This window comes from Lycorma delicatula, chromosome 4 (assembly GCF_047948215.1).
Source record: "Lycorma delicatula isolate Av1 chromosome 4, ASM4794821v1, whole genome shotgun sequence".
In the NCBI taxonomy this organism is placed as follows: Eukaryota; Metazoa; Arthropoda; class Insecta; order Hemiptera; family Fulgoridae; genus Lycorma; species Lycorma delicatula.
In genome coordinates, this window is record NC_134458.1 from 177,754,672 (window position 1) to 177,780,347 (window position 25,676).

A 25,676-nucleotide genomic window follows, 5' to 3' on the forward strand; every position below is an offset into this window, starting at 1 on the left:
CAAAATAACTAATAAAAAAAATTTTGGAATAAAAAATATTCCCAGATAATTTTTATTTGACAAATAATATAGTTAAACAATTCAATAAATATTATTTACCACTGGATTATTTTTAAAAAACTGAATTATTTAATACATTTTATAAATAATAAAACTTACTTAAAAGTTGACAGCAATGTTGAACTTTCTCAGGAATTGCATAAAGCTTAAAATTTAACATTCAACAGTGAATAAATTGAACACTATTTTTACATAAGTCCTGGTACTTTTAAAACCTATTCTACTCGTGAAAATAATGGAAAATGTTCATATAAACATATATCCTAAAATTCTTTGTTTGCGAATTATGGCTAGTGCAAGATTTCGTTCGGATTTGGGCTACCCCCGGTAAAATGAGGTCGTACTGAAATTTTTAGGATGTTAATTAAGAGGCGGAATTAATGATTTCTTATGATCTCTGACCTGAAATATTTAATAAAATAGGTGTCAAAACCATATCTGCAGTAGTTTTTGAGAATTCTGAGGTGAAATCCGATAACTTGGGGTAAAAACACTGTTTTTTTTTATGTTTGACGTACAACAACTTAGTTAAATGGATAATAAACGCCCTTGTATAGAATTTAATTCTGAACAAAATGGTGTACGATAAGTTGAATAAAACAAAGAAAAGTTTAAAAATTAGAATTTTATCTAGAAACAGTACATTGTAAGAAAAGTATTTATTTAATGTTTGGTGATGTGAAAAATTTGTAAAAACAAAATTTACTGTTAAAAATTGCTATGAAAAGATTTTAAAAAACTGGAAATTATACAACATTTGTAAAATAAAAATTACTGAGAAAATAGTTTTTTTATTAATGACAGAAATAGAACAAATTATTTGAAAAAATATTATTTCATAGTTAGCAATAAAATAACAACAGCTGTCAACAATGCGCAATACTGTATTAGTGTTTTTAAATAATTTTGTAAGGTACATTAATCATATTGGGTTCTGTGAAATGCACTGTAGTTAGCGAAAGATTTTCTGCAAATTTTAATTTGAACGTTAACGATTTGCTATTGAAGTAATGCCGTACTTATTTACAACATGGAGATACGCTGATATGGACTTCATTCTGGGTGTGTGTAATGATAATGCTGCAGTAGAATATGAAATATGTTTTCCGAATAGCTGAATTACAAATCCCAGAACAATTACCGCGACTTTTCGCAATCTTCAGGAAACAGGTTCACTACCTAATATTCGTACCAGCTGCGAACAATCTACCCAATATAACGTTATTGTTTTTGAAATTATCGGTGCGGTTCAGGGCAATCCAGGCGTCAGTACACGACATCTTTACAAGCGGATCGGAGTTTTACAATCTATGTTTTGGAGGACACAAATAAAACAAGTTTTATCCTTATACACAGCCAGTTCAACATCTACACCCAAGAGACCCGCTTTGCTTGTAGTTCTTTAACTGGTGGAATACAAATCAACTCTACAAGTATATTTTGTTTACTGACGAGGCAAATTTTATTCGATATGTAGTCAACAACTTACATAATGAGTATACATGGGGAGATATTGAAATAAATAAACTCTTGAAACTGTGGAAGGCAATTTTCAGCACTGATTTAGCGTCAGTGTATGGTGTGGCCTTCTTCACAATCAGCTGTTTGGACTGTTCATATTACCTAGCTGCTTAAATGCTGAGATCTACTTGCACTTTCTTCAAGAAGAGTTGCCTCAGCTGCTTGAAGATGTTCCTCTAATGCTGAGACGCAAATTATACTTTCAGCACAATGGCATGCCTTCCCACTTCTCAAGTAAATCTCCCTGAGAAATGGATTGGTCGTGGAAGTCCATATTCCTGGTCATCAAGACTGCCTGATCTAACACCTCTAGAATTTTATGTTTGGGGTTGTATGAAAAATATTTTATATAAAACAAAACAAAAATACATCTTTGTTAGGAATTAATTGTCCACATTATGGATGCGCCTGAGCAAGTTAAGGACAGCCCTGAAGAACTAAAAAGGTAACAAGAGCATTATAGTGTGTCAAGAAATATGTTGAAAATGGCAGGCTCATTTTTGACTATTTATTGTAAACTGGTATGAATAATACACTTTGGGTCGAGTGTACTGTTTCTAAATAAAATTGGAATTTTTCTAACCTTTCTTATTTCATTCAACTTATCTTACACAATTTTGTTCAGAATAAAATTCTTTAAAAGTTTTATGTGTTTATTACCCATTTAACAAGGTTATTATTGCACGTCAAACATAAAAAAAACAGGGTTTTTTACCCCAGATTTCTCAAAAATTACTGCAGATACGGTTCTGAGACCTATTTTATTTTATATTTCAGGTCAAAAACCATAAGAAATTACTTAATCTGCCCCTTAATTAATGTCCTAAAAATTTCAGTATGACCTCATTTCAACAGGGTAGTTGCAATCTGAGAGAAATTTTTCACTAGCTGTCACTCGCAAACAAAGAATTTTAGGACTATATATGAACTTTTTGCATTATTTTCACAAGTAGAATAAGTTATGAAAGTCCAGGGAGAACTTCATGATACACTCTGTATATATAAATAACATTAATTGTTATTATTGATGATGACTGAATGTACTATTAATAACTGAATTCTTTCACTGGTAATTATTTTATCACTTTTCAAAACTGATTACTGTAAATTTTTAAATTAACAAATAATCAAACAAAGATATTACTTATTAATTAAATAAATTGTTACTGCCATTAATGTAATATTAAAGCTGGAATACGTAGATTAAAACTAATATATCTCAGTTGTTAATGTATAAATGATAAGTTATATCAGTATATTTATTTGAATTGATGCTGAAATTTACATTTTATAATTTTAGTCTCTTTTCCTTTAATTGAGTTCATGATTTATTATTGGTGATAATAATGTAATATATTATTTTGTGTTAAAATAAAGTGGCAGTGTTAGAATCATTTTTATTTTTAGATTTTATTTTATGGGTAATTTAAATTCACACACTTTGGCACCTCGTGAAGCAAGACATTTCTTTAGAAGGTAACATATTATTATTATTTTACATGTTAAATTCAACTAATATTCAACTAATATAGACCACCTAATATATATAATACAGAATATTAATATATATATACCACCTAAACAAAGATACTATAAGAGAAATTTTATAAACACTGAATTATCCAATGCACATTTAAAATTGCAGAAAAGATTAGGACCACTCATTTTTGATTATATAAGTTATTTAATTGAAATTAATATGGAAAAACACAATATTCTGTATAAGGTGGTTTATTAAGAGAATTAAAAATATAATTTAATAGTACAGAATAATAATGTGAATTTTAAAAATATTAATTTCATTAAAATAATTATTGTTATTTTATTTTACAGTTAAAACCATACACGCAAAAATTAGTATAAGTGAATAAAATTATAAGTACTAGATTAATGTGTAAAAATTTCACAGGTCTGCGATGGTAAAATTGTCTGTAATCTATCTAGTGATTTCAATAAATTTTTTGGCACTGAAAATGGGAAAAATATTTTAACAATTTGATCTCATAAGTTTTTTTTCAATTTGTCATGTTTTGTTCTACCGGTAGATGTTAGCATATTATAAATGATCATTTTGTAAAACTGTTATTTAAATAAACAATCATAATTTTTTATTTATTTATGTAAATGCAATTAGTTGATATTCTGAATAAAAATATCTTTATCTATGCTAAAGAAGTTAAAATCAGTAGTAGATCTATAATATAGCCATTTTCATGTTACTACTACACGTCTGATCATTTACCAGTTACTTATCTGCCTCCCCACCATCATCAATCTAACTATTCACCTTACCCATTACCACCATCTGCTATTCTAGACAAAAAATTCAGTTCACTAACTTCTTTAGAACTGTGGTGTGCATTTGTGCTATTAGTTGGTGGCAACTTCATTCATATAACTTATAGTTTTTTTTATATTTTTTTATATATAATTTTTTTATTTACTTATATTTTCCAAGTAACTAAACTCATTATGTCTTATAAGTCATTTTATTAAATTAAATCCCAATGGCATCAAAAGTTCTGTCAATGCGCCCGGCTCTTTTTGCTAAATTTGTGGAAACTTTACTGTAAAAAAACAACAAAGAAACATTACAGAATTCATAAAAAAATATTTTGCATATTTTTGTATAAAATTAGGAGCCTAAGACAAATTCTGAGTTCCACATAAGGTTTGTTCAGTGTGTGTTGAAGAGCTCTTTGTCAGTGGACAAAAACAAAAAAAAAAACATTGTTTCCACTTTGAATAGAACCAAAGCAGTTTTTCAGTTATAGTTTGGAGAGAACCAACCAATCGTAGTGATGATTGTTACTGTGTTGTCCATGTATAATATAGAGATTCAATTTAAAAAACAGAAAGGCCATTTTTACCCAAACCTTTGATCACTGATATGTCCTATATCTCATGGATCAGAAGTATTACATGAAAAAAAATCAGATGATCTATGTAAAGAAGAAATGGCTTCACAGGCCTGTGCTAATGAACTGAATCATGAAAATTATAATTATGATCCTGGAAGTGATGAACAAAACCTGTTCAAGCAATCTGAATTAAATGGTTTGGTGAGGGACTTAAACCTTCCTAAGGATTCCACTGAACTTTTAGACTCGAGATTAAAGGAAAAAAAATTGTTTGCTTCTGGCAGTACTTTTTGCTGGTTTAAGAACAGAGAAAAAGACTGTTCAATATTTTTCTCTAGAAAATGCATTAGTTTACTGTAATAATGGACTTCGACTCATGAAACAATTTTACATTGATCAAAAATGTCTAATTGGAGACAGCTCATTGATTTGTCGAAAAAAAGTTTTAAGGCAGTTCTTTTGCACAATGGAAGTAAGTATGTTTCTTTACCAGTAATGCATTCTGTTCATTTTAAAGAGCGTTATGAAAATCTTGAGTTACTTTTAATTAAACTTCAGTGTAAGGATCAAGGTTGGACAATTTGTGGTGATTTAAAGGTTCTTTCTTTGTTAATTGGACAACATAGTGGTTATACCAAGTATCCATGTTTTTTGTGCGAATGGGATAGTCATAATAGAAAACAGCGTTATAATAAAAGAGTGCCACCAAGATAAACCGAAAAAGTTAGTATGAAAAATATTGAAAGAGAAAGTTTGTACAGCCAAGCAAAGTTTTGCTTTGTTTGTTACATAGTGAACTAGGCTAATGAAGCAATTTGTGAAAGCATTAAAAAAAAAGTTGAGTGTTTCAAGAATCTTTGTAGTTAGTTTCCTGGTTTATCAGAAACAAAGATAAAGAAGGGTGTTTTTGTTGGGCAAGATATAAGGAAGCTTTTGAGAGATGAAATATTTGAATTTAAAATGGAGAAAGTAGAAACACAAGCTTGGAAAGCCTTCAAGGATACAGTTACAAATTTTCTTGGCAACAAAAAAATGAATGTTATTAAAATATTATACAAAATATGTTAGAAAAATTAAATAAGTTAGGCTGTAAAATGAGCCTAAAGATGCATTTCTACATTTGCACCTTGGCTGCTTTCCTGAAAATCATGGTGCAGTTAATGAGGAGCAGAGGGAAAGATTCCATCTAGACATGAAAGAGACAAGGAAGATGGAATATGAGTATAATAACCGATTAGGATGTTAAAAAGGAAAGACCCACTGTGAGACCATGGAAGAAAAAGCATCAAAAGAAAAAAAAATGTATAAGGAAATAAAATGTGTTTTACTGTTTGTTTTCATTACTTTTAAAGATTATAAAGTACTTTTGTGTCCCAGTTCACTTGTAAATAAATTCTAAACTTAATTAAAAATTGGCTTTTAAATTTAAAAAAAAATTGAAATCTTTTTGTGAAAATTTGTTATATTGTTGAAAAACTGAGGTCATTTTTGGATTCAGCACCCAAAAATACATAAGCATTGGCTATAAAATTGAAAACAATTTTTTGATCATTAAAAAACAGAGGACTGTGTTACTAGTAATAAACAGAATTCACATAATCTTTTTTACTGAAACATGTAACTGGACTGATATTTAGCATGTATTTATATTTATATATTTATTTACATTTGATGTATAGTTTCTGTATTACTGATAAAGTAATGCACTGAGTAATACTGTTTTTCACATTTAAGTTCCCTTTTAAATTTGTTGTGATTGTTACTTCTAGTCTAACTATCTTCAGAAAGCTGGGGTGACATTAGTTTCATCCCCTTATAAAACGGATTATTTTTATAAAGAAAAAGTTTGCAATTTTCTGTGTAGGTTGTATTGTGCTATCTTATAAGACAACCATGAGTTTTTCTTTTATAACTTTAACTTCCACTGATTTAGCCCATAAGACAGATTCAGTTATAAATAAACATGGCTATGTTATTTTCCCTAAAGTATTCTTTACTTTCTTTCTTTTTCTGTTTAGCTTCTGGAACCACCGTAAGATAATACGGTGGTATTATGAGGATGATTTGTATGAATGTAAATGAAGTGCAGTCTTGTACAGTCTCAGGTCCATTCCTGAGATGTTTAAATATTTTTTACTTAACACTTTCTAACTACACTCTATTGCATTAACATTTTTTTAAAAGTTTATTGATGTAAACACCCTAGAATAGAATGAAATATGGAATGAGTGTGTAAAAGAATAACTATGTAATACATATTACTTTCAAATGATTTAATCAGCCCTTAATCATTAAGTTTATGTTTTGTGCTTAAATAAAAGTAAATATGATATATTGTTTTGTGGCTAAACCAACTTTTTTTTCTCTATTGTCATTTTAAAAAATTAGATAATGATTTAGAAGATTTTCTAATCAATTTCTTTAAAGTTAAATGAATATCAAATACTTATCTGTCGATGATCCCAAAACATAACAATACAAAATATTGTTAATATTAAAACATAAAATTGTTATTTTATTCTTTACTGATTTTAAATAGTTGTTTGATTATTATTACATAAATTATTTTTATATAATGAAATGGTCTATGACCAGTAAGTAGTATTTTTTAATAAACTTTAAGAAAATCAATGAGATTCTCAGTTCAACTTATTAGTGTTAATTTGTTGTGATATTGTTTTTTAAGTGTTTAAATCATTGACCAATTATCCATGTTTACCAATTCTAATGATTATTTTTTACTTTGTTGAGGTAGTTCCTCTGGTGTTATTATTCTAACAATCATTATTTCTTCAAAATAATATAATAAGTAAAAAAATTTTTAAAGTAAAAATTACATATGGTTACACAGTCAGTTTGATGATTTTTTTTACTTGTTTATAATCATTAATATAATCCTGAAGTCATTTTGGCATTCAAAAATTTTCACATGAAACTTTTAAGGAAATTAGCTAGAAAACTTGAAGTAAAAATAATAAATATTCTTGCATTTCAGGCAATCTTACCTCATGCTCAGTAGTAGTTACTTAACATTGCTTATATTCATCCCTTTTCTTTTTTCACAAGTTTCAGTCCTCAACTTTTGAATATGAGTGACTTGTTTTCATTCAGGTAAAATTTTAGTGTAAAAAGTGTATTTGTAATAAAATATACAAATTTAAAATAAAATAACCCTAAAATAATAGAACTAAATTCCAAAATCCCATTAAAAATTAATATTTTCAATTTGAGGGGGTTGGTGATCCTTCAAGATGAATACTAGATCAGTTTTTTTATGTTATTTGCAGAGTCGTACACTTAACAATTCCTAACATAAATTCATGCAATGTAACATAATTATTTTAAGAATAACTCTTCATTGCTTATTATTTTTTTCTCTTTTATTTTATATGGATCACTTTTGCAATGATTTTTGTTTTATCAAAATGTATGATTTAATCTTAAACTTAAGATTAAAAAGATTCTTAAAAAATTCTAAATACAAGAAAAGTGTGAATTTAATATCTCAGTCACTGATAAATTTCTTTAACATACCTTTACATTTTTAATTTTTTAAGTATGTTTTTTCCTGAAATTTCCATTTTCATATGTTCTGATGGAACAGATATTTCTGTGAAAGAACTCAACACAGAGAAAAAAAGTTGAAAATAAATGAACATTTATTTTCTTAATAATTATATTCTTTTGCCAAGATGTAGTTAGTTAGACTGTTTATTAATGGTATATATAGATTAATCTTTTATTCTAATTAATATATAATAATACAGGGTGTCCCATATAAAACGCAACCCAACCTTATATTGGTAGGTATTGAAATAATAAAAAGGCATGTGTAAATGTAATTTTTATTATTACCATCCATTACCTTACTTTTAGAGTAAGTGTTGGAAGTGGCCGCCATCTTCTTGAATATAAGCTTCAATTCTTTTTACAGCGTTTCTTGCAACTTTTTTTAAAGTTTGTGGCTGGATATTTAATACAGCTTGTTCAATATTGACTTTCAATCGTTCAAGTGTTCGTGGTTTGTTGCTGTAGGCTTTTTCTTTGAGGTAACCCCATAGAAAAAAATCCGCCGCAGTCAAATCTGGAGATCTTGGTGGCCACAAGCCTCGACCGATAACACCATTACCAAAGAATTCCTCAACGAAATCAGAAGTTGAACCTGCGTAGTGCGATGTTGCACAGTCATGTTGTAGCCAGCAGTGTCTGTCTTCCTCTTCCAAGAGTGCGATGAACTGAAATAAAATATCCTGATATCGTTCTGCATTAATGGTGTACTCGAAAAAAATAGGACAGATTATTTTCTTCCGCGATATCGCGCACCACACGTCCAACTTCTGCGGGTGTAATTGTTTTCGTGATAAACGTGGGAATTTTCAGCACTCCAAATTCTACTGTTTTGGCTGTTTACGTAACCATCCAAATGAAACCGTGCTTTATTTGTGAAAAATAACGAATCCATAACATTAATTCCCTCACCCAAAAATCGACGGAACCATTGACAATATTGTAGCCGTTTTTCTTTGTCGGGCTCAAGAAGTCGATGAACCGTTTGAATGCGATAAGGTCGTAATTGTAATTGTTTGGTCGCCCGATGAACAGTCGATTTAGACAAATTAATTTCAGCAGACAAACGTCTCATCGATTTATTTGGCGAGGCGAGTAATCGGTCTTTGATTTCAGTGACTGTATTTGTATTCAACACTGACGCAGATCTTTTGTGTTCCTTATTATTAACAAAACCAGTCTCTCTAAATTTTGCAACTAACCTTAATACTGATGTTTTGTTAGGAGCTAGTTTATCTGGGTACTTATGGCGAAACAAATCTTGCACTGCAACCACTGATTTCGTACTGAAGTACGACTTAACAATGAAAACACGTTTATCTAGCAAAACACCATCTTGTCTCTATCAATACACTGAACGTTATGATTGCATTGTTGTTACTATCGGTAGTGTTCTACTGCGTCGCCGCGATGTTCACATGTTGGACGAGTCCATTTCAGTAACGAGTAAGGGAGTAAGCTTGACTTTTTAAATTTCATGGATGAGTGATTGATGGGTTGCGTTTTATATGGGACACTCGGTATCTTTATATATAAAAATGTTAAGTTCGTTTGCGTACGCTTCAAAAACTCAAAATGTTCTGCACCGATTGAGCTCAAATTTTAGCACGACATATAACCCGCATAAAAGATTGTTTTTATCTATTTTTCGGGTTCGAGAAAATAGTTTTTTTAACGGTCAGCTGTATACCAGTGACTGTGCCATCTGCCGGAAGCGAGGGGAGCACTCGCCATACTAGCTAACGACAACCTCAGTCGCATGTGAAACAATATCTGTTCCCAATTACATTGTTTATTAACAAAAAAAAAAAAAAAACGTATCCAATTGCATCTGATTCAGATTATTGTACAATCTGAATATAATATTCACTTTAATCGAGGTACTTTTGTGTGATCGTGTCGTGACTGAGCTGCGCCTTTCACCAAATCGTAAGCAGAGGTTATGTTTTATATGAGAGATGGTCAGAAAAAATATTAATTTTTTATAATTATTATTTAACTATTTCATTTAACTAATATTTTACTTATTTATTTAAATTCATGTATTTAGTTAATATTATTAATTTTTAGCCACTTTTCAATACTGTCTGTCCTGTGTCTCATTGTTGTCGAGCGGCAGCTATGAGATCCACGAGAGATAGGTGAAAAATGTTTAAATACATTTTTTTGGCCTTTTCAAAATGAAAATTTTTCGTTATTAAACATTTTGTCCTTTCTGTCATGGTTTTCAACCTAGAGCTGTGAGAGACATAAGAGGTTATAATCCCTTCCTTCTATTCCAGTGAAAACCAAAATAATGCCTTGCAGAAAATCGAATCTGGGCCGTCGCACTCGCCACACAGAAGGATCAAGAAGACGCCTTTCGAATATGTCTGAGGAAGAGCGGGCATCCGTACGAGAGAGGAACAGACTAAGCGCCAACACAGTAACAGGAGACGATCAACTGAAGATGGCGGGAATTCGGCAACTATACACATGAAAAATGGCGATATTGATGTAGACAACCGTTGGGTCGTTCCATATTCGCCTCTGTTGTCAAAAACATACAAAGCCCACATAAACGTAGAATATTGCAATTCCGTCAAATCAATTAAATACATCTGTAAATATAGGCAGCGATATGGCAGTTTTAGTGTACAATCAGAAAATAGTAACAGAAATGCAGTACGAGATATCGATGAAATTGCACAATACCAGGCTGGAAGATACATAAGCAGCAATGAGGCTGCATGGCGAATTTTTTCATTTCCCATGCATGAACGCAATGCAGCTGTGGTTCACTTAGCAGTACATTTAGAGAATGGACAGCGTGTTTATTTCACAGATGCAAATGTGCAACAAAGAGCCCTTAATACACCTGGTACAACTGACTGCTTTTTTCACCTTATGCCAAGAAGACGCTTTCGCCAGAACACTGATGTATTCAGAAGTTCCCTCTTATTACACGTGGAATGTAACTAAAAAAGTATTCGTACGACGCAGACGAGGGGAGCCAGTCGACGGTCAACCTGCCATTTTCAGAGAAAATACAATTGGTAGACTTTATACAGTGCATCCCAATCAAGATGAATATTTTTCCTTCGCATGCTATTGGTAAATGTGCCTGGTTCTAGATCTTTTTAGCAATTGAAAATTGTTGACGGCGTCACACATGCCACTTTCCGCGCTGCGTGTCAAGCTCTGAATTTATTAGAAAACGACCAAAAGTGGGATATATGTATTAATGACGCGTGCAACACTGCACATCCAAACCAAATTAGCGCATTATTCGCAATTATATTGACCGCTTGGTTCCCTTCATCTCCCGCAGGGTTATGGGAAAGATATCGATCGTATATGGCTGAGGATATTTTGCATAGAGTACGCCTAGAAAATGCCAATATGACCATGGAATTTACAGAAGGATTTACAACGAAGCATTGATAAATATTGAAGACAAGTGCTTAGCTATTGCAAATAAAGTTCTTAGTCAATTGGGAATGCCAGCATCTACCCGAGCTGCGATTGCTTCATTTGATGTGGATTTACGCCATGAACAGAGTTACAACATTGGTGATCTTCAGTCATATGTCCAATCAAACATTCCCAAATTAACGCGTGAACAGAAAGGCATTTATGATCGCATAATGCAAATGATAAATGACGGAGTTGGGGGGACCTTCTTCTTGGATGCGCCAGGAGGAACTGGGAAAATATTCCTCATTAGATTGATTCTAGCAACGGTTCGATCAAAAAATGACATAGCCTTAGCTCTTGCTTTGTCTGGAATAGTTGCGACATTGTTACCAGGTGGAAGGACTGCGCATTCAGCTCTGAAGTTGCCATTAAACATGCAATTCTCGAGACTCCCACGTGCAATATTTCCAAAGCATTCTGTATGGGAAAAGTATTACAAAAATGTAAACTCATTGTTTGGGATGAATACACGATGGCACATAAAAAATCGCTTAAAGCTCTTGATCGATCGTTACGAGATTTGCGTGGAAACGTTCAACCATTCGGGAATGCTTTGATATTGCTCGCAGGAGATTTTAGGCAAACATTGCCTGTAATTTCTCGATCGACACCAGCAGACGAAATAAATGCTTGCCTGAAATATTCAACACTGTGGCGACACGTACGTACATTGCAGTTGACTACGAATATGCGTGTCCAGTTGCACAATGATCCATCACCTGAGGTATTTTCACGACAGTTACTGGACATTGGAAACGGACAGCTGCCAGTCGATGAGACGTCTAGACGAATATCATTTCCTGATAATTTTTGTAATTTAGTAACATCGAAAGAAGAACTGATCGAAAAAGTATTTCCTGATATTCAAATTAATCATAGAAATCACGATTGGCTCAGTGAACGAGCTATCCTTGCCGCAAAGAATAAAGATGTCTATCAACTTAATAATGTTATTCAATCCAGCATTCAAAGTGAGGAAATTACATATAAGTCGATAGACACCGTTGTGGAAGCAGATGAAGTAGTTAATAATCCAACGGAATTTTTAAACTCACTTGATCTACCAGGGATGCCACCACACATATTAAAATTAAAAATAGGTGTGCCAATTATCCTGTTGCGGAATTTTAATCAGCCAAAACTCTACAACGGCACGCGACTTGCAGTTAAGAAATTGATGAATAACGTAGTGGAAGGAACGATTTTAACGGGGCCTTTCAAAGGTGAAGATGTCTTCATTCCTCGAATACCCATGATCCCGACCGATACACCATTTCAATTTAAAAGACTGCAATTCCCAATTCGATTGGCATTTGCAATCACAATCAATAAAGCTCAAGGTCAATCTTTAGAATTGTGTGGTTTAGATTTAGATGCGGATTGCTTCTCACATGGACTACTGTATGTTGCGTGTTCCCGAGTCGGCAAACCAGATAGCCTTTACATCTACGCAGACAGTGGAAAAACAAAAAAAATATTGTATATCCACAAGTATTGCAAAATTAAACTTCTATGAAACGTATGCTTTGTTTTGTTTCTCATTTCTCATCCATGCAACCACAATGTGCCATAGCGAAGCGTGGCAAGGTACAGCTAGTATTATATAAATCACAGCAGGAGTGGGTATTTAAGCTGTACTACAGATAAAAAAGGAACTGCCATTTGACTGGATAGTCAAGGGAAGTAGTAGTAAAACTTTTATCACAGCAGTATCACAAAATGTAATTAATTATAAAATAAAAAATAGATATAATTAAAGAAGATATTAATTGCCCTAATAAACATAGTTTTTGAAATGAAAGTTTTATTGTGTTTCTAATGTAACTATTTATGCTGAATTCAAAAATGTAATCAGAATTTTTCTGTCATCCACAGTTTTTAAGTTTTGCTTTTGCAGAATTCTACATATTTTTTAAGGGATAACTTATGAACATAAAGGAATATTTTAAATGCTTAACAGAGGGTGGGTGCAAGCATAACATTATGAAGGCAATAGCTGTATACACATGATGATTGACTTACTTTAGGTTCTGACATGTCAGCACAGAGCAGTCCGAGTCATACAATCAACACACCAACATTTTTTAAACATTTGCTGTGTATGCACATACTCTGTTTTCATTCTCTTTTGTGTGATGTATAGTTCTTGTATCAAGTTTGTTGTGTTCGTGTAAAAATATGTCAAGGAATTTAGAGTGTAAATAATCCAAATAACTTCTGTTATGTGTGTGGGGATTTGAAATTTAAAGAACAATGATGAAGTTTAATTCTGCTAGTATGAACTGTGTTATGGCTATAAAACTGGGTCTCTCACAATAGCTGTTTGACCTGTGTGAAATGTCTGACAGACTGGGCAAGGGTAATCAGCAGATGAGTTTTGCCATTCCGTTGGAGTGGCATGAATCACAAGGCCATTTGTCAGACTGTTGTTTGTGTATTACAAACATAAAAGGAATAAGTAGAAATTGAAACACACAATGCAGGAACTGAATTTACAGTCTGCTATAAGGCCAGTGCCTCAAGGGAAGAACTTACCTGGACTGCATCCTCCAATACAGAAGATGAATCATAATATGAGGTAACCACTGAAGTTTGACATGAAGACTGAGATGATTTTACGTTTAAAGCAGAATTCTCTGCTAGTAAACCTCATCTGATGACTCAAGGTGAATTAAATGACCTTCTTTGAAATTTGAACTTGTCAAAGAAACAAGTCCAGTTTTTGGGATCAAGGCTGAAATCTTCACCATACTGTCACTAAAGTATGTTTATTTCATAATCATCACGAAGAGTTTCAAGTTTTATATTCTTAAGAAGATAGTTAAGTATACTGTAACAATATTTGTGTTCTCATGGATGCACTTCATCATGTATATAATGCTTGAGAAATGAGACTGTTCATTGATTCTTTGAAAACTAGTTTAAAGGCTGTCCTTTTGCACAGTGGTAAGAAATTTCTTTCTGTGTTGTTAGCTTATGCAACTAACATAAAAGAAACAAAAAATTCTGTTACAAAAACAATTTTATAATAAAAAATTCAGTTCAAGTACTGTTGAACTATATATTGTGATTAAAATGTTATTGCGTTATTAATGAGTTTGCAGCTTGGCTACACTAAATTTGTTGCTTGTTGTGCAAATGAGACAACAGGGACAAGACAAATCATTACATTAGGAAGGAATGACCAAAGTGTAAAGCATTTATCCCTGGACAGAAAAATGTTTTACATTTCCCACTAGTTAAATGATTCTACTTCCACTCCATACAAAATTAGGTCTTTTCAAAAACTGTTTTTAAGGTGATACATATAAATGGTGTTGAATTTCATTATTTGAAAGAAAGATTTCCTTATGTTATTCTAAAATAAAGGAGGGGATTTTTGTGGATGCTCAAATAAGAACTTTGATAAGAGATGAACAGTTCAAAGAACTGTTAAACCAAGTCAAAAAGTCAGTGTGGAAGTTATTTAAAGTGATGTTCAAAATATTTAGGCAAATCAACTAGTGTGACATTGCAGATGATTATTAGTCATACAAAGATGTGGTGTGTAATATGGCCTTAAAAATTCATTTCTTGGATTCACACCTGAATTTTTTTTCTGGAAAATCTTGATACCACTAGTGATGAGCATAAAGAATGCTTCCTGCAGCAAATCTCAGTCATGGAAAACAAGTACCAGCGACAAATATAAATAAACAAATATAAAAGGAACTCTTTTAAATGTAATTTAAATAAATCTGTGGTAAAATGTTTTAAATGGTTTGGTAATTTTATTAAAAATAGCAACAGAAGCATATAAGGCCCTTTCTCATAAACCAAAATATTTTCTTGTGTTACACAAAAACAGCAGTGTTTGATAGAAGTATAGTTATTTTCTAAGAATAAGTCAGTATTATTCTTAGTAAAGTTTGCATATTCTTAAATATACACATAAGAATAAATTAATATTTTTAGTTTTCGAAATATCAGTCTATATGATTCATACTTATGAATGCCAGACAATGATCTGCTAATTTATTTTTGTATCTTGAAAACTTGCTTTGACTTTCTGAAGGAACTGTTGTGAGGATATTATACTTTAGGTGGGATTATTGTAAGCAAAATAAATATTTAACAATGGTGATAAAGTTAGCATTCTATTAAGGCGCTTCAAGGCAAAAGAGTAGAGTTTGATTTTATTACATATGAAATCAAGTTGATCATCCCAAGAGAATTTGCCTTCTAATATTACACCCAGAAAGTTTGCTTTATGGGGAACAGAAATGCTATCATTATCATTAATGAGAATTCTATCTACATGATTAGCAATGTCTACCTGAGAAACACAATGAAATAGTTTTATTCATATTTAAATGGTTGCCATCCATCAAGTGAAAATCTTTTGAATTGCTAATATAAGATTTCAAGTTCTTTCAAATTTTATTATTATGTGTTGATCTAAATAAAATCAATAATTACCTATAAAAAAGTCACATTGCAGAGCAATAAATTGTAAAATCTGACTAGTTTCTTGGCTCTAATAACATAAACAGAAAAGAATTGCTTCTGGTAAAAAGAATAATGAATCTCCCATTCTCTGGATCGTTATACCTCTAAAAAAAATTGAGGTCCTGGGTTCAAAATATTTTAACCCATCAAAAAATATTATTATTGGAAATGCCATTGAAAAATAAAAATGAAATATCATAAAAACACTCTTCTTTAATTTATGTTAGTTTTAAATTTTGTAAACTTCTGATTGACAATCTATAAACTTGAAATATTCTATTATGCTTCTTGAAATTAAATGTCATCATGATGGTAAACATTGTCAGCCCAAATGTTGTCAATAGTAGGGAATAATACATTACATTCCTGGAAGTATTTGATCTATAATCGTTTTAATTTATTTATATATCATTTTTTATATTTTACTGAAATAATTTTTAACATTTATTAATGATCATGTGGAGTAACTAAAAAGTTTTTAACTGATTTTTTGTTTAAATGGCTCCAAACAAACATTAGTTTACAATGTTTTTTTTTTTATAAAACTTTAGGGCAGAATATCTATCATAGGCTTGAATTATAACTTTTTGTAGTTGATGTTGGGGAATTTAGCTGGTGAAACCGAACAGATTAAGGCAACAGTTGATATTGGGATATTTGTGATTTGTTTCTATGACTCATATGTATAACCTAAAAAATTATTTTCATACCACTACTGCCACTGGCTACAATGAATACACTAGATACTACATCAAACAGAATCATTATAGATAAAAAAGAATATATTTTTTGCAAATCACCTTATAATTACAAGATTTCCACTATTGAGTTGAAGCAGTGTTTATAACAGATTGTTTAATAATAGAAAGGAATACATTAAATTGTTGCTGTATGTTATCTACCTCAGTATGTCTTATGAATGTGATTTGTGTAAACCTCATGAGAGTACAAGTCTTATCAGTCACAGTTTTTTCTCTGAGAGTAATTTTATTCAGGAGAAGCTAGTTCCTGTATTGAACGGATTGAACCGTCACTTGTAGGACTAGATATCATCTGCATTTTGGAAGGTTTGGCATGCTGATATTGAACAATATCAGTAAAGATAATTCACTCCTCAATTTTTTTTGTAAGCCTGCATTGGATATAAAATATTCTTGAGAATGGCTAGTTGTTTTCAGGACAAACTTTTCACTCATATCAGATTGTCTATATCGTTATGGTTATGACACTTCTCATACACATACAAGATATTAAGCACAACTTGAAATAGCAATCAAATTTACATACAATCTGTAACCTGTAGAACCTATGAATTATATTATTGTTAAGTCAATATTTATCTGTTTTTTATCATATTATTTTTATAATATTTATTTTATTTTTGGTACTTATGTGTTGTAATGGCGCCACTATGGTTGTTTTAATTTTTTATAATAGGTCTGTAAATGAATGATGGTTATTGGAATCTGTTAGGATTAAAGTAGAAACACAAAACTAGAAATTTAACTATTTATTCAAATTAACCGAACCTAACGTAACCTGCAAAAATCTAACAGCTTCCTTTTCACAACATGGGAGATACCAAACTCTTAAGTTCACACATTTTACTTATAAGTTCACCATTAACTTTAACAAAAATGTTTATTCTATTGTCTTACTGATAAGAAGTAGAATGTAGTTATTTAACTCGCCAACAGTTGCGCTGGTTATAACCAACCAAAAATAGTGACGCCATTATAATACAAAAGTACCTTATTTTTTATTTAACTATTATAACATCTTAATTTTTTATGTTTAAGATTTCAAAAATATAAACCATGGGTTTTGGATATCAGTCTTCAAGATTCTTATCGTTTAACAATCACACAAAAATTTAAATCAGAAAATTCAAGGTAAATAAAATTATAATTATTTATAATCTTTGAAAATTATTCTTTTACTTTTGTGAGAATATTAAATCATCAAACCAGTATGTTTTATTTCGGATCTATAAACTTTGCTTCTCTGTCTGTATTAAGTTTTACACAAAGCAGAGTGTGCAACTGTTCATAACACTATAAAGAACACATAACATCGTTGTTGAATTACAGATAATCTCATGGAAACAACCAGACAGCAACATTAAAATCTTACACAGAAACAATGAGGGACAAAAACTAACCACACAAACAACTTAAAATATAAAAACCCAAATAAAAATTCTAAAAAATAAACAATTTAATTATTTATTCTCATTGAATCATGAACAACAAACAATTTTTACAACCTAATCTAAACACTAATGACATATTCAAAAGCACAACACTCAGCGCTGCCAGTGGTGCTGTCTAATAAGCTTGATTTAAAATAAAAGCTTGCTAAGGTTCTAGTAAAGCTATTACAATGTTTACCTTAAAGTAGGTTGTACTGTAATCAGGCAATTTAAAAATATCTCATTCCATCTAGAGATCATTAAAAAACTATTTTTCAAAAATCGCAGAGAAAATGTTCATAATTTGTGTATAAAACTGGATCCACTAATTCATCTACAATGTAGCGAAGACAGTCAGTCCTTCACTGATTCTGAAAAGCATTCATGAGAAGTTTTTTTTGTTTCACAATCTCACTGAATGATTTTGTTAGAACCAAGTAACCAATTCAATAAACAGGGATATATGTGTTAAGTAAAGAGGCCAAAAAAAAACAGAACCAGGTAGAGCTTAATGTGCACATCCACCAGATTGACTCTAGCTTCTCTGAGTAGGTCTGCAACCAAAGCTATTACCTACCAAGCAAGACAAATAACAAACATACAGTAAAAAAGTACTCAGAATGTTAGCATAGCTCCTGTAAGCATCTAGTCAAAATCCCCAGAACATCATTGAGAAGGGATCAGGGATAATGTAACAGGATATATAGTGAAAAGGGAGAATCATTCCATAGAAAGACTACAAAACAAGAAAAACAACCCCACCTAACAGAGTACTTAAGATTACACTTATTCTGCTCACAATTTCTTAGGAGATTAATATATTCTTATTCAGTAAGGGAGCAAATAATTACTAATTTATGATTTCAGCATCCTAATAAATTGCCTTTCATTTGAAATTAAAATTTTTATAACGACATATTGAGCCAAACTGTAAATAAAACATTTTTAAATAAGTTACTTCAAAAAAATTTTAGTTCTCAGAAACTGGTGGTGTTTACATATTGGTGTCAGCGAATGTTATTAATAGTGATTTATTTTCAATTAGCCAAATCTTTTAAAGACACGATAAAAAAATATGTACGATTTGAATTGTATCTGCTTATGTAGTATCTCTAATGTTGCATCATCTGTTGTTCTGTCTGGGGGCACGTTCCTTACACCATTGCTGCCTCCACTCATTTTTGGTCCCAGGCCTTCTCCTTCATCTGCTTATAGTTCCCAATTTTCGTCTCACCTGTTAACTTCATCCTTTTTCTTCCTTGCTTCCTTTCTCCTTCTACTGATTCTTCGAATACAGATGTCAAGATTCCACTTTCTCTTGGTCACATGTCCTAACCAGTTTCATCTTCTTTTGGGTAATTCTCTCATTAGTGCTCTTTCTTCTTTAATCTTGTTCATTACTCACTTTATCCATCCATCTTCCTTTCCTCATTCTTCTCCATACCCACATCTCAAAAGCCTCAATCCAACTCTTCTCCCTCTTTCTCATCATTCATGCTTACATTACATTTGGCTGACCTCTTCCTTAATTTTGTCCAAACATTTGCTACTTAGTAATTCCCTCTGCTTACTGAAGATTTGCTTTGATATTCTTCCTTTTATTTTCATTACTCTCTTCCAGTTCTCTGTCACCATAGTACCCAATATCTGTAATGCTTTACTTTTTCTATTCGTCCTTCACTTGTCCTTACTGCTAAATCCTCTTTGTTGTTTACTTCCATTTCTTTAGTTTTTCCAACATTTATTTTCATTTCACACTCTAGAGCTATTAAAGTCTTTGAAGTATGTGTATGTCAAAGATAGAATTATCATATCAACAACAAATCTTATGCATCTTAGTTTTCTCCCTTCTATACTTACAAAATGAGAAGCTGTTTTAACTCTGAAACATTTTACAGAAGAAGCCAGCATCATAGCATTCTCTAGTACTTTTAGAGAGGATATTTAATGTAAGTTTATGTATTTCATAATGTTCAAATATATTAAGGTTTGGTCCTTTTTTGTTTATGAAAATTATTAATGTTTTATGAACTACTACAAAAACATATGACAGCAATGTATTAAATCCACAGGCACAACTCAAATTGCACAAATTTTTCAGTTGCAATTAATATGTGTCCGTCTAACACAACAAAAAACCCCAGCAGTAACATTAGCTGATAGCAGTCTGAAAATGATGCCAGTCACTAAGGATACTCACAAAGATGATTGAAAAAATTTGAAGTAAGCTTTTTTTATGCATGTTACAAAAGTTTAAATTTCAAATCAATATTTTTGCCAAATGTCTCGGATAAGAGCATAACATAAGAAATTGTTTTCATACAGACTTTAAGAGCCACCTGAGAACAGGGTCAAGTTTCTCTAAGAAAAACCTTCCTCCATCTTCAGAAATGGATGAAAGAAGGATCTAAATTGAACTACCAGTTGAACCTGAACTGTTAACTTTTGAGGCAGAATGCTGCTTAGAGTGAGCCAGATCAATCTTATGTTTAGCTGCTGGGCTTCATGATTTGTATATATATATATATATCTTAAAAAATATTACATTACAATTTTGCACTATCCATATTTTAATAACACCTACTACCAGGTTAACAAAATTTAAGGAAAATAATTTATCTAGTAATCAAACAAATTTGTACAACTAGAATAACCACCATGTAGACAGAAATATATATACTCATGTATCCCTCTCTTTTCATAACACTAACAAACAATGAAAAACTGATAAAAATGGACTTGATCGTTAAACACCAGTGATGTAACAGGTGTTTTCCTGTACATTAATTATGTTTGTTACTTTATTTAGCTATCTTTTATAGTTAATTAATTAAAATTAACTGAAATTAAAAAGCTGAATGATTAAAATAAAAGGGAATAATGATTTTAGAAAAATGTTGATTATTAAAAAAAAAAGAAGATATTACTGTCATCCTTTGTTTATATATATTTTTCTGATATTCACACAGCTATAATTTGTGATAATTTCTTGCAATTATAACAAAAAAGGTGACAATAAAATTTTAATACTTTCTTGAAATTGATTATTTATTCTTATACAAAAAATCTTTTTTGTCTGCTTCCCCATCACCAAAATCACTTTTCAAGAATTTAAAAAAATGTTTTGATATTTACTATGTTAAATGAAAAAAAAAAGTAAAACAAGCATGCATGCATGTACTGAGCTTAATATAAAGTCGGTTATATTTGCAAAATTTTGAGAAAATTGACCCCACAAGCTATCTATTTTCACCCACATTACCCACCCCCTGGAAATATTGATCCCAAAACTTTACCAACAAACTCCCCATATGCACGAGTCTCTACAAAATTTCATCAAAATTGGTTTACCCAGTCAAAAGTTCTTAAGCTTAAAAAATGTATATGTATATATGACCACACTTTTTTTGTTTTTTTTGGAGTCCTCGGGTGATGAAATGCCAAAAAATTCAAAAATACCTGCACCCCATTTTTAATTGATTACCATACTATCCTTCTTACAGCATAGCTCTAAGCTATGATGCCAGGAAAGTAAAAATTGAATAAAGTTTACTGCAAACCACAATAAGTTTGAAGAGTAAGTGATTGAAATAGGAGAAGGAAGAAAGAACAAAGGAAGAAAAGTGGTGCTGGAAGTACTGTACTATGTACAAACATTGTTCTGAACTGCTACTTTTCAAATAAAAGCATAATGTTTCAATTCCGGATAACTCATCATCGCTTGCATCGTCACCGTAAGTATTTAAATCACAATAATCATTTTGTCAAGAATGCGCTTCTTATATTTAAACTTTATAACAAAACAGATTACCAAACAATGTGAATTCTGTTTTTGCCGTTGTGTAAAACAACATTTAATTTGTAATCTTCCCTCTAACTCAGTTATCGTCATAGATAATGGTTCATACCGTAACGTACACTGAACCGCGCTCCGAATTCGATCACGCGAAAATGAGACAAGAACGATTGGCTTATACAAAACAACGTGTCATTTACGAGTACAATGTTGAAACCACAATTGTTCAGTTTAATAAAACTGTCTAACCCGAATACAATATTATTTAAAATCGATTATATTCTATCGATTATATTCCACGGAATTAAATCCGATTGACAAAATTTGGGCGGTTTTAAAATAGTACGTCGCGAAAAAAATACCAATTTTAAATTAGATGATGTTATTCAATAAATGAATGAGCAAATTCATTTACGAATGCCGAATGTAAATCAAAGTGCGATATTGTCAAGAAAATAGAAACACCTTATTTGTGTAGTGACAGAAGGACAATCAGGCCCTCGGCTGGCCCCAATCTCGCTGCGGGCAGTTTCACATTTGTGGGCTTGCCCGACAAAATAGCAAACATCAGCGAGTAACTAGATAAATTAGCTTAGCTAATTTTATTCACTTAGAGAAGCATTGGGGAAGGTCTATTGTAGTCTCGAGCGTCTATGGGAAAACTCCTCTACTTCCATCTTTCATGATAAAGCGAAATTACAATATTACCTACGGTAAACTTATTGTAATCCAAAGAAACAGAATCCGTTAACAGCAGAAAATGAAAAAATTAAAAACTTGTGATGACGCCAATAATATTTGTAAACAAAACACAACACGCTGTTTTAAAAAACTGATATAATATACTAATACAGGCACGTAACAGAAGTACTACAACGGCGATGAAGCAACTGAACGAATGTATACTTCCACCGCCAAAAATGTGTTTGTGGAAACGCTTAAAGGACAGTTATTGTGGTTTACAAGCTCTACAGTACTTTAGTTCAGTACAGTACCCGGTAGAGCGAATGAAATAATGAGCTGTCTTCGATATCGATACATGATAAGGTTTAGCATTATGGATCGATTATAGTTTTGTAACTGAAATACGTCTTTCCAGGTTGCTACGGCTAATGCAAGCGTTTGCAGTGTTATTTGGTTACCTGCAAATGCGTTATTTAATTCTGACGTATAAAATAAGTATTTTACACAGAATTCTTGATGTTCATAGTTCTTAATTTGTAAATTTTAATAAAACTTTCAAGGATAACCGGAACGCGTTTGTTGTATTTCAGTGTTAACCTTTATTTTATTGAAGCTGTTTCTGATTGTATTATATTATTAGTAAAATGCCTATTTCGCGTTTATATGAGGAAAATTTGACACCAATAAAACCGTTTCCCATAGAAGTTTTAGAAAATGTGTTATTTTATTTAGATTTAGTTTCACTCCTGAGAGTGAGAAGAGTTTGTAAAACATGGGATTCCGCCTATCAGAATTTGTTAAAGCATAGAAATATATGCGAAGTATGTTGTAGGAGAGAAATCCCAGAACAGAGCTTATTACAAATTGTTGAAAAGTTGTATCCCATGTATCCAGTTAAAAAAATTGGAATAATTAATTGGTTTCTTGTTTATAAAAGTTGGTTTCTGTGGTTTAAATTTGAAAAGTGGAGTGCATTATCAGAGGTATGCCTAGAAGACTATTGTGACATAAAATGTATGAAACTTTCAGGTAATTGGGTAATATATGGTTCTGTTCGACCTGGATGTATTCAAGCTTATAATTTAAGGACAGAAGAGAAAATTGTTATTTATAATGGAATGCCTATTAAAGACTTTTGCTTATTAAATAAACCAAGTTGTCCCAATGAAGAATCAAAAATATTTCCTAATGATAAATTAATATTTTTCTCTGATACTTATGTTATTACTATCAACTTAGATGATATTGCAGATATTTTAAATGGTTCAAGGAATTTAACTGTAAATTATCACAATAAAAAAGACTTGCATTTGTCTTGGATGATTCAGTGGCTTTTTACTGTTAAAAATAGCTTCATTAATAAAATGCAATCTCTTGGGCTTTCTGTTAATGCAGCTGATGATAATTGGTGTTCAAAGGTTTCTATAATGCAAAATGTTAGAATTTATTCCTCGGGTGTTGTTCAGTTACTTCCCCTTGAAAGTGAAGTATATGATTCAGATGATTATTGTGATGTCAGGGAAGAAATTCGTCATTGGTTTCAGCTAGATTTGAATGTTTTATTTGGAATTGCAGTTAGAGTTTTTCATGTTGTGTTTTTTATTGTAGGTGATAAAATCAGAGTTCTTAAACCTCCTGATGAGCTGCTCATTATAAGAACAGCCTCATTGCATTGTAATGTACTCTTTCTTGGAAATAACAAAGGCACTATATTTGCATACAAATTAAAAAGTCTGGAAGATATTCTTACTATTAATTTATCAAAATATACTTGGAAATACAAACTCTGTTCTGAAGAAATTGTTTCTATCGAAGTGTATTATGGAGAAGAGCATAATCATAGTCTAATTGTAGCTTCTCAACACCATATTTATAAGTTATTATAAATTTTTTTATATGGGATTTTTTGTTCTATTTTCTCATGACGCAGGTTTCTTACCATATAATTTTCTTAATATTGGCTTTGCTAGTTATTAAGGAAGGTGTATTTAATACATTTATTAATAACATAAAAGACAGATTCTAATGACTGAAGTTAAAAGTTGCTGCTGCTTTTATTTAGTGTTCTGTTAATACTGCATTTATGTTTTTTATAATACACCTTTTTAAAAGTTTTTCATACCTTTTTTTTTAATTTGTTAAATTTTTCAATACGTTTTATCCTACTCTTTATAAAAAGAAACAGTACATTTTGAATGCATCAGTTCAAAATAATGGATGGTAAGCAGAATTTTAAAAAAAAAGAATATTCAGTTTTAATAATTGTAGGACTGGGAAAAAATGATAATTATAAGGCAACTGTTTATTTAATTGCTTATTTTAAAAATGAAACCAAAATATCCTTGTGTTTGTGTGTATGTCTGTATATATATATCAGTTTTGATTTTAAACTTACCTGTTTGATCTAAGATAATTGGAGAACAACCAAAAAATCAACAGCATGATTGTAAATGTGAAAAAGATGTTTTCCTTCTTTACAATAGTTACAAATGTAACTGTTATATTGATAAATATATATTTGGTTATTAATAATTTTTTTTATTGTATATTTTATAGCATTATTTTTTTCTCTACTTATAATAAATGCTAAATATGAGAAAGCTATTTTAGGAGACTATAACAAATTTATGTATATAGGATTGAGAATCTGACATGGCTGCCATGATGAAATTTGTGGAGTTGCTTACATTATAATTCTTTAGTTATTAGAAAATGTTGATATACAATTTTTAGTACCAAATATTGTGATAACTCAATTTGAACTTGATATATAGATTTTTCATTAATAAACACAAAATGGTGGACAGAACATGAACAAAGGAGAAAATCTTATTTTTTTATAAGATATATTTTGATTAGTAGAAAAAGAAAATGTATAGCTAGAGCCTACCATTTTTGGTAAATATGTTTATATATATTTTCATATACTAGCAATTATCATCATCTTTTTTATTTTTTGTAACAAACTACAAATTAGTAATTTTCATATCAGACACTATATTTTATTAATTCTTAATATAATTAATGTTTTAATTTATACTTTATTATTATT

General features: G+C 30.9%; 1 protein-coding gene across 2 annotated transcripts in view; it reads left to right on the forward strand.

Annotated features, from left to right (window-relative positions):
* The first annotated feature begins 2,860 nt into the window (after positions 1 to 2,860).
* Positions 2,861 to 25,676, forward strand: part of HPS4 (Hermansky-Pudlak syndrome 4 protein) — a 122,852-nt gene continuing 100,036 nt past the window's right edge. For both annotated transcript variants that reach the window (XM_075364760.1, XM_075364761.1), the window contains exons 1-2: positions 2,861 to 3,057; positions 17,753 to 17,845. In XM_075364760.1, the coding sequence (XP_075220875.1) occupies positions 2,999 to 3,057; positions 17,753 to 17,845 (152 nt within the window). In that variant the 5' untranslated portion in view covers positions 2,861 to 2,998. The remainder of the gene's footprint in view (positions 3,058 to 17,752; positions 17,846 to 25,676) is intronic.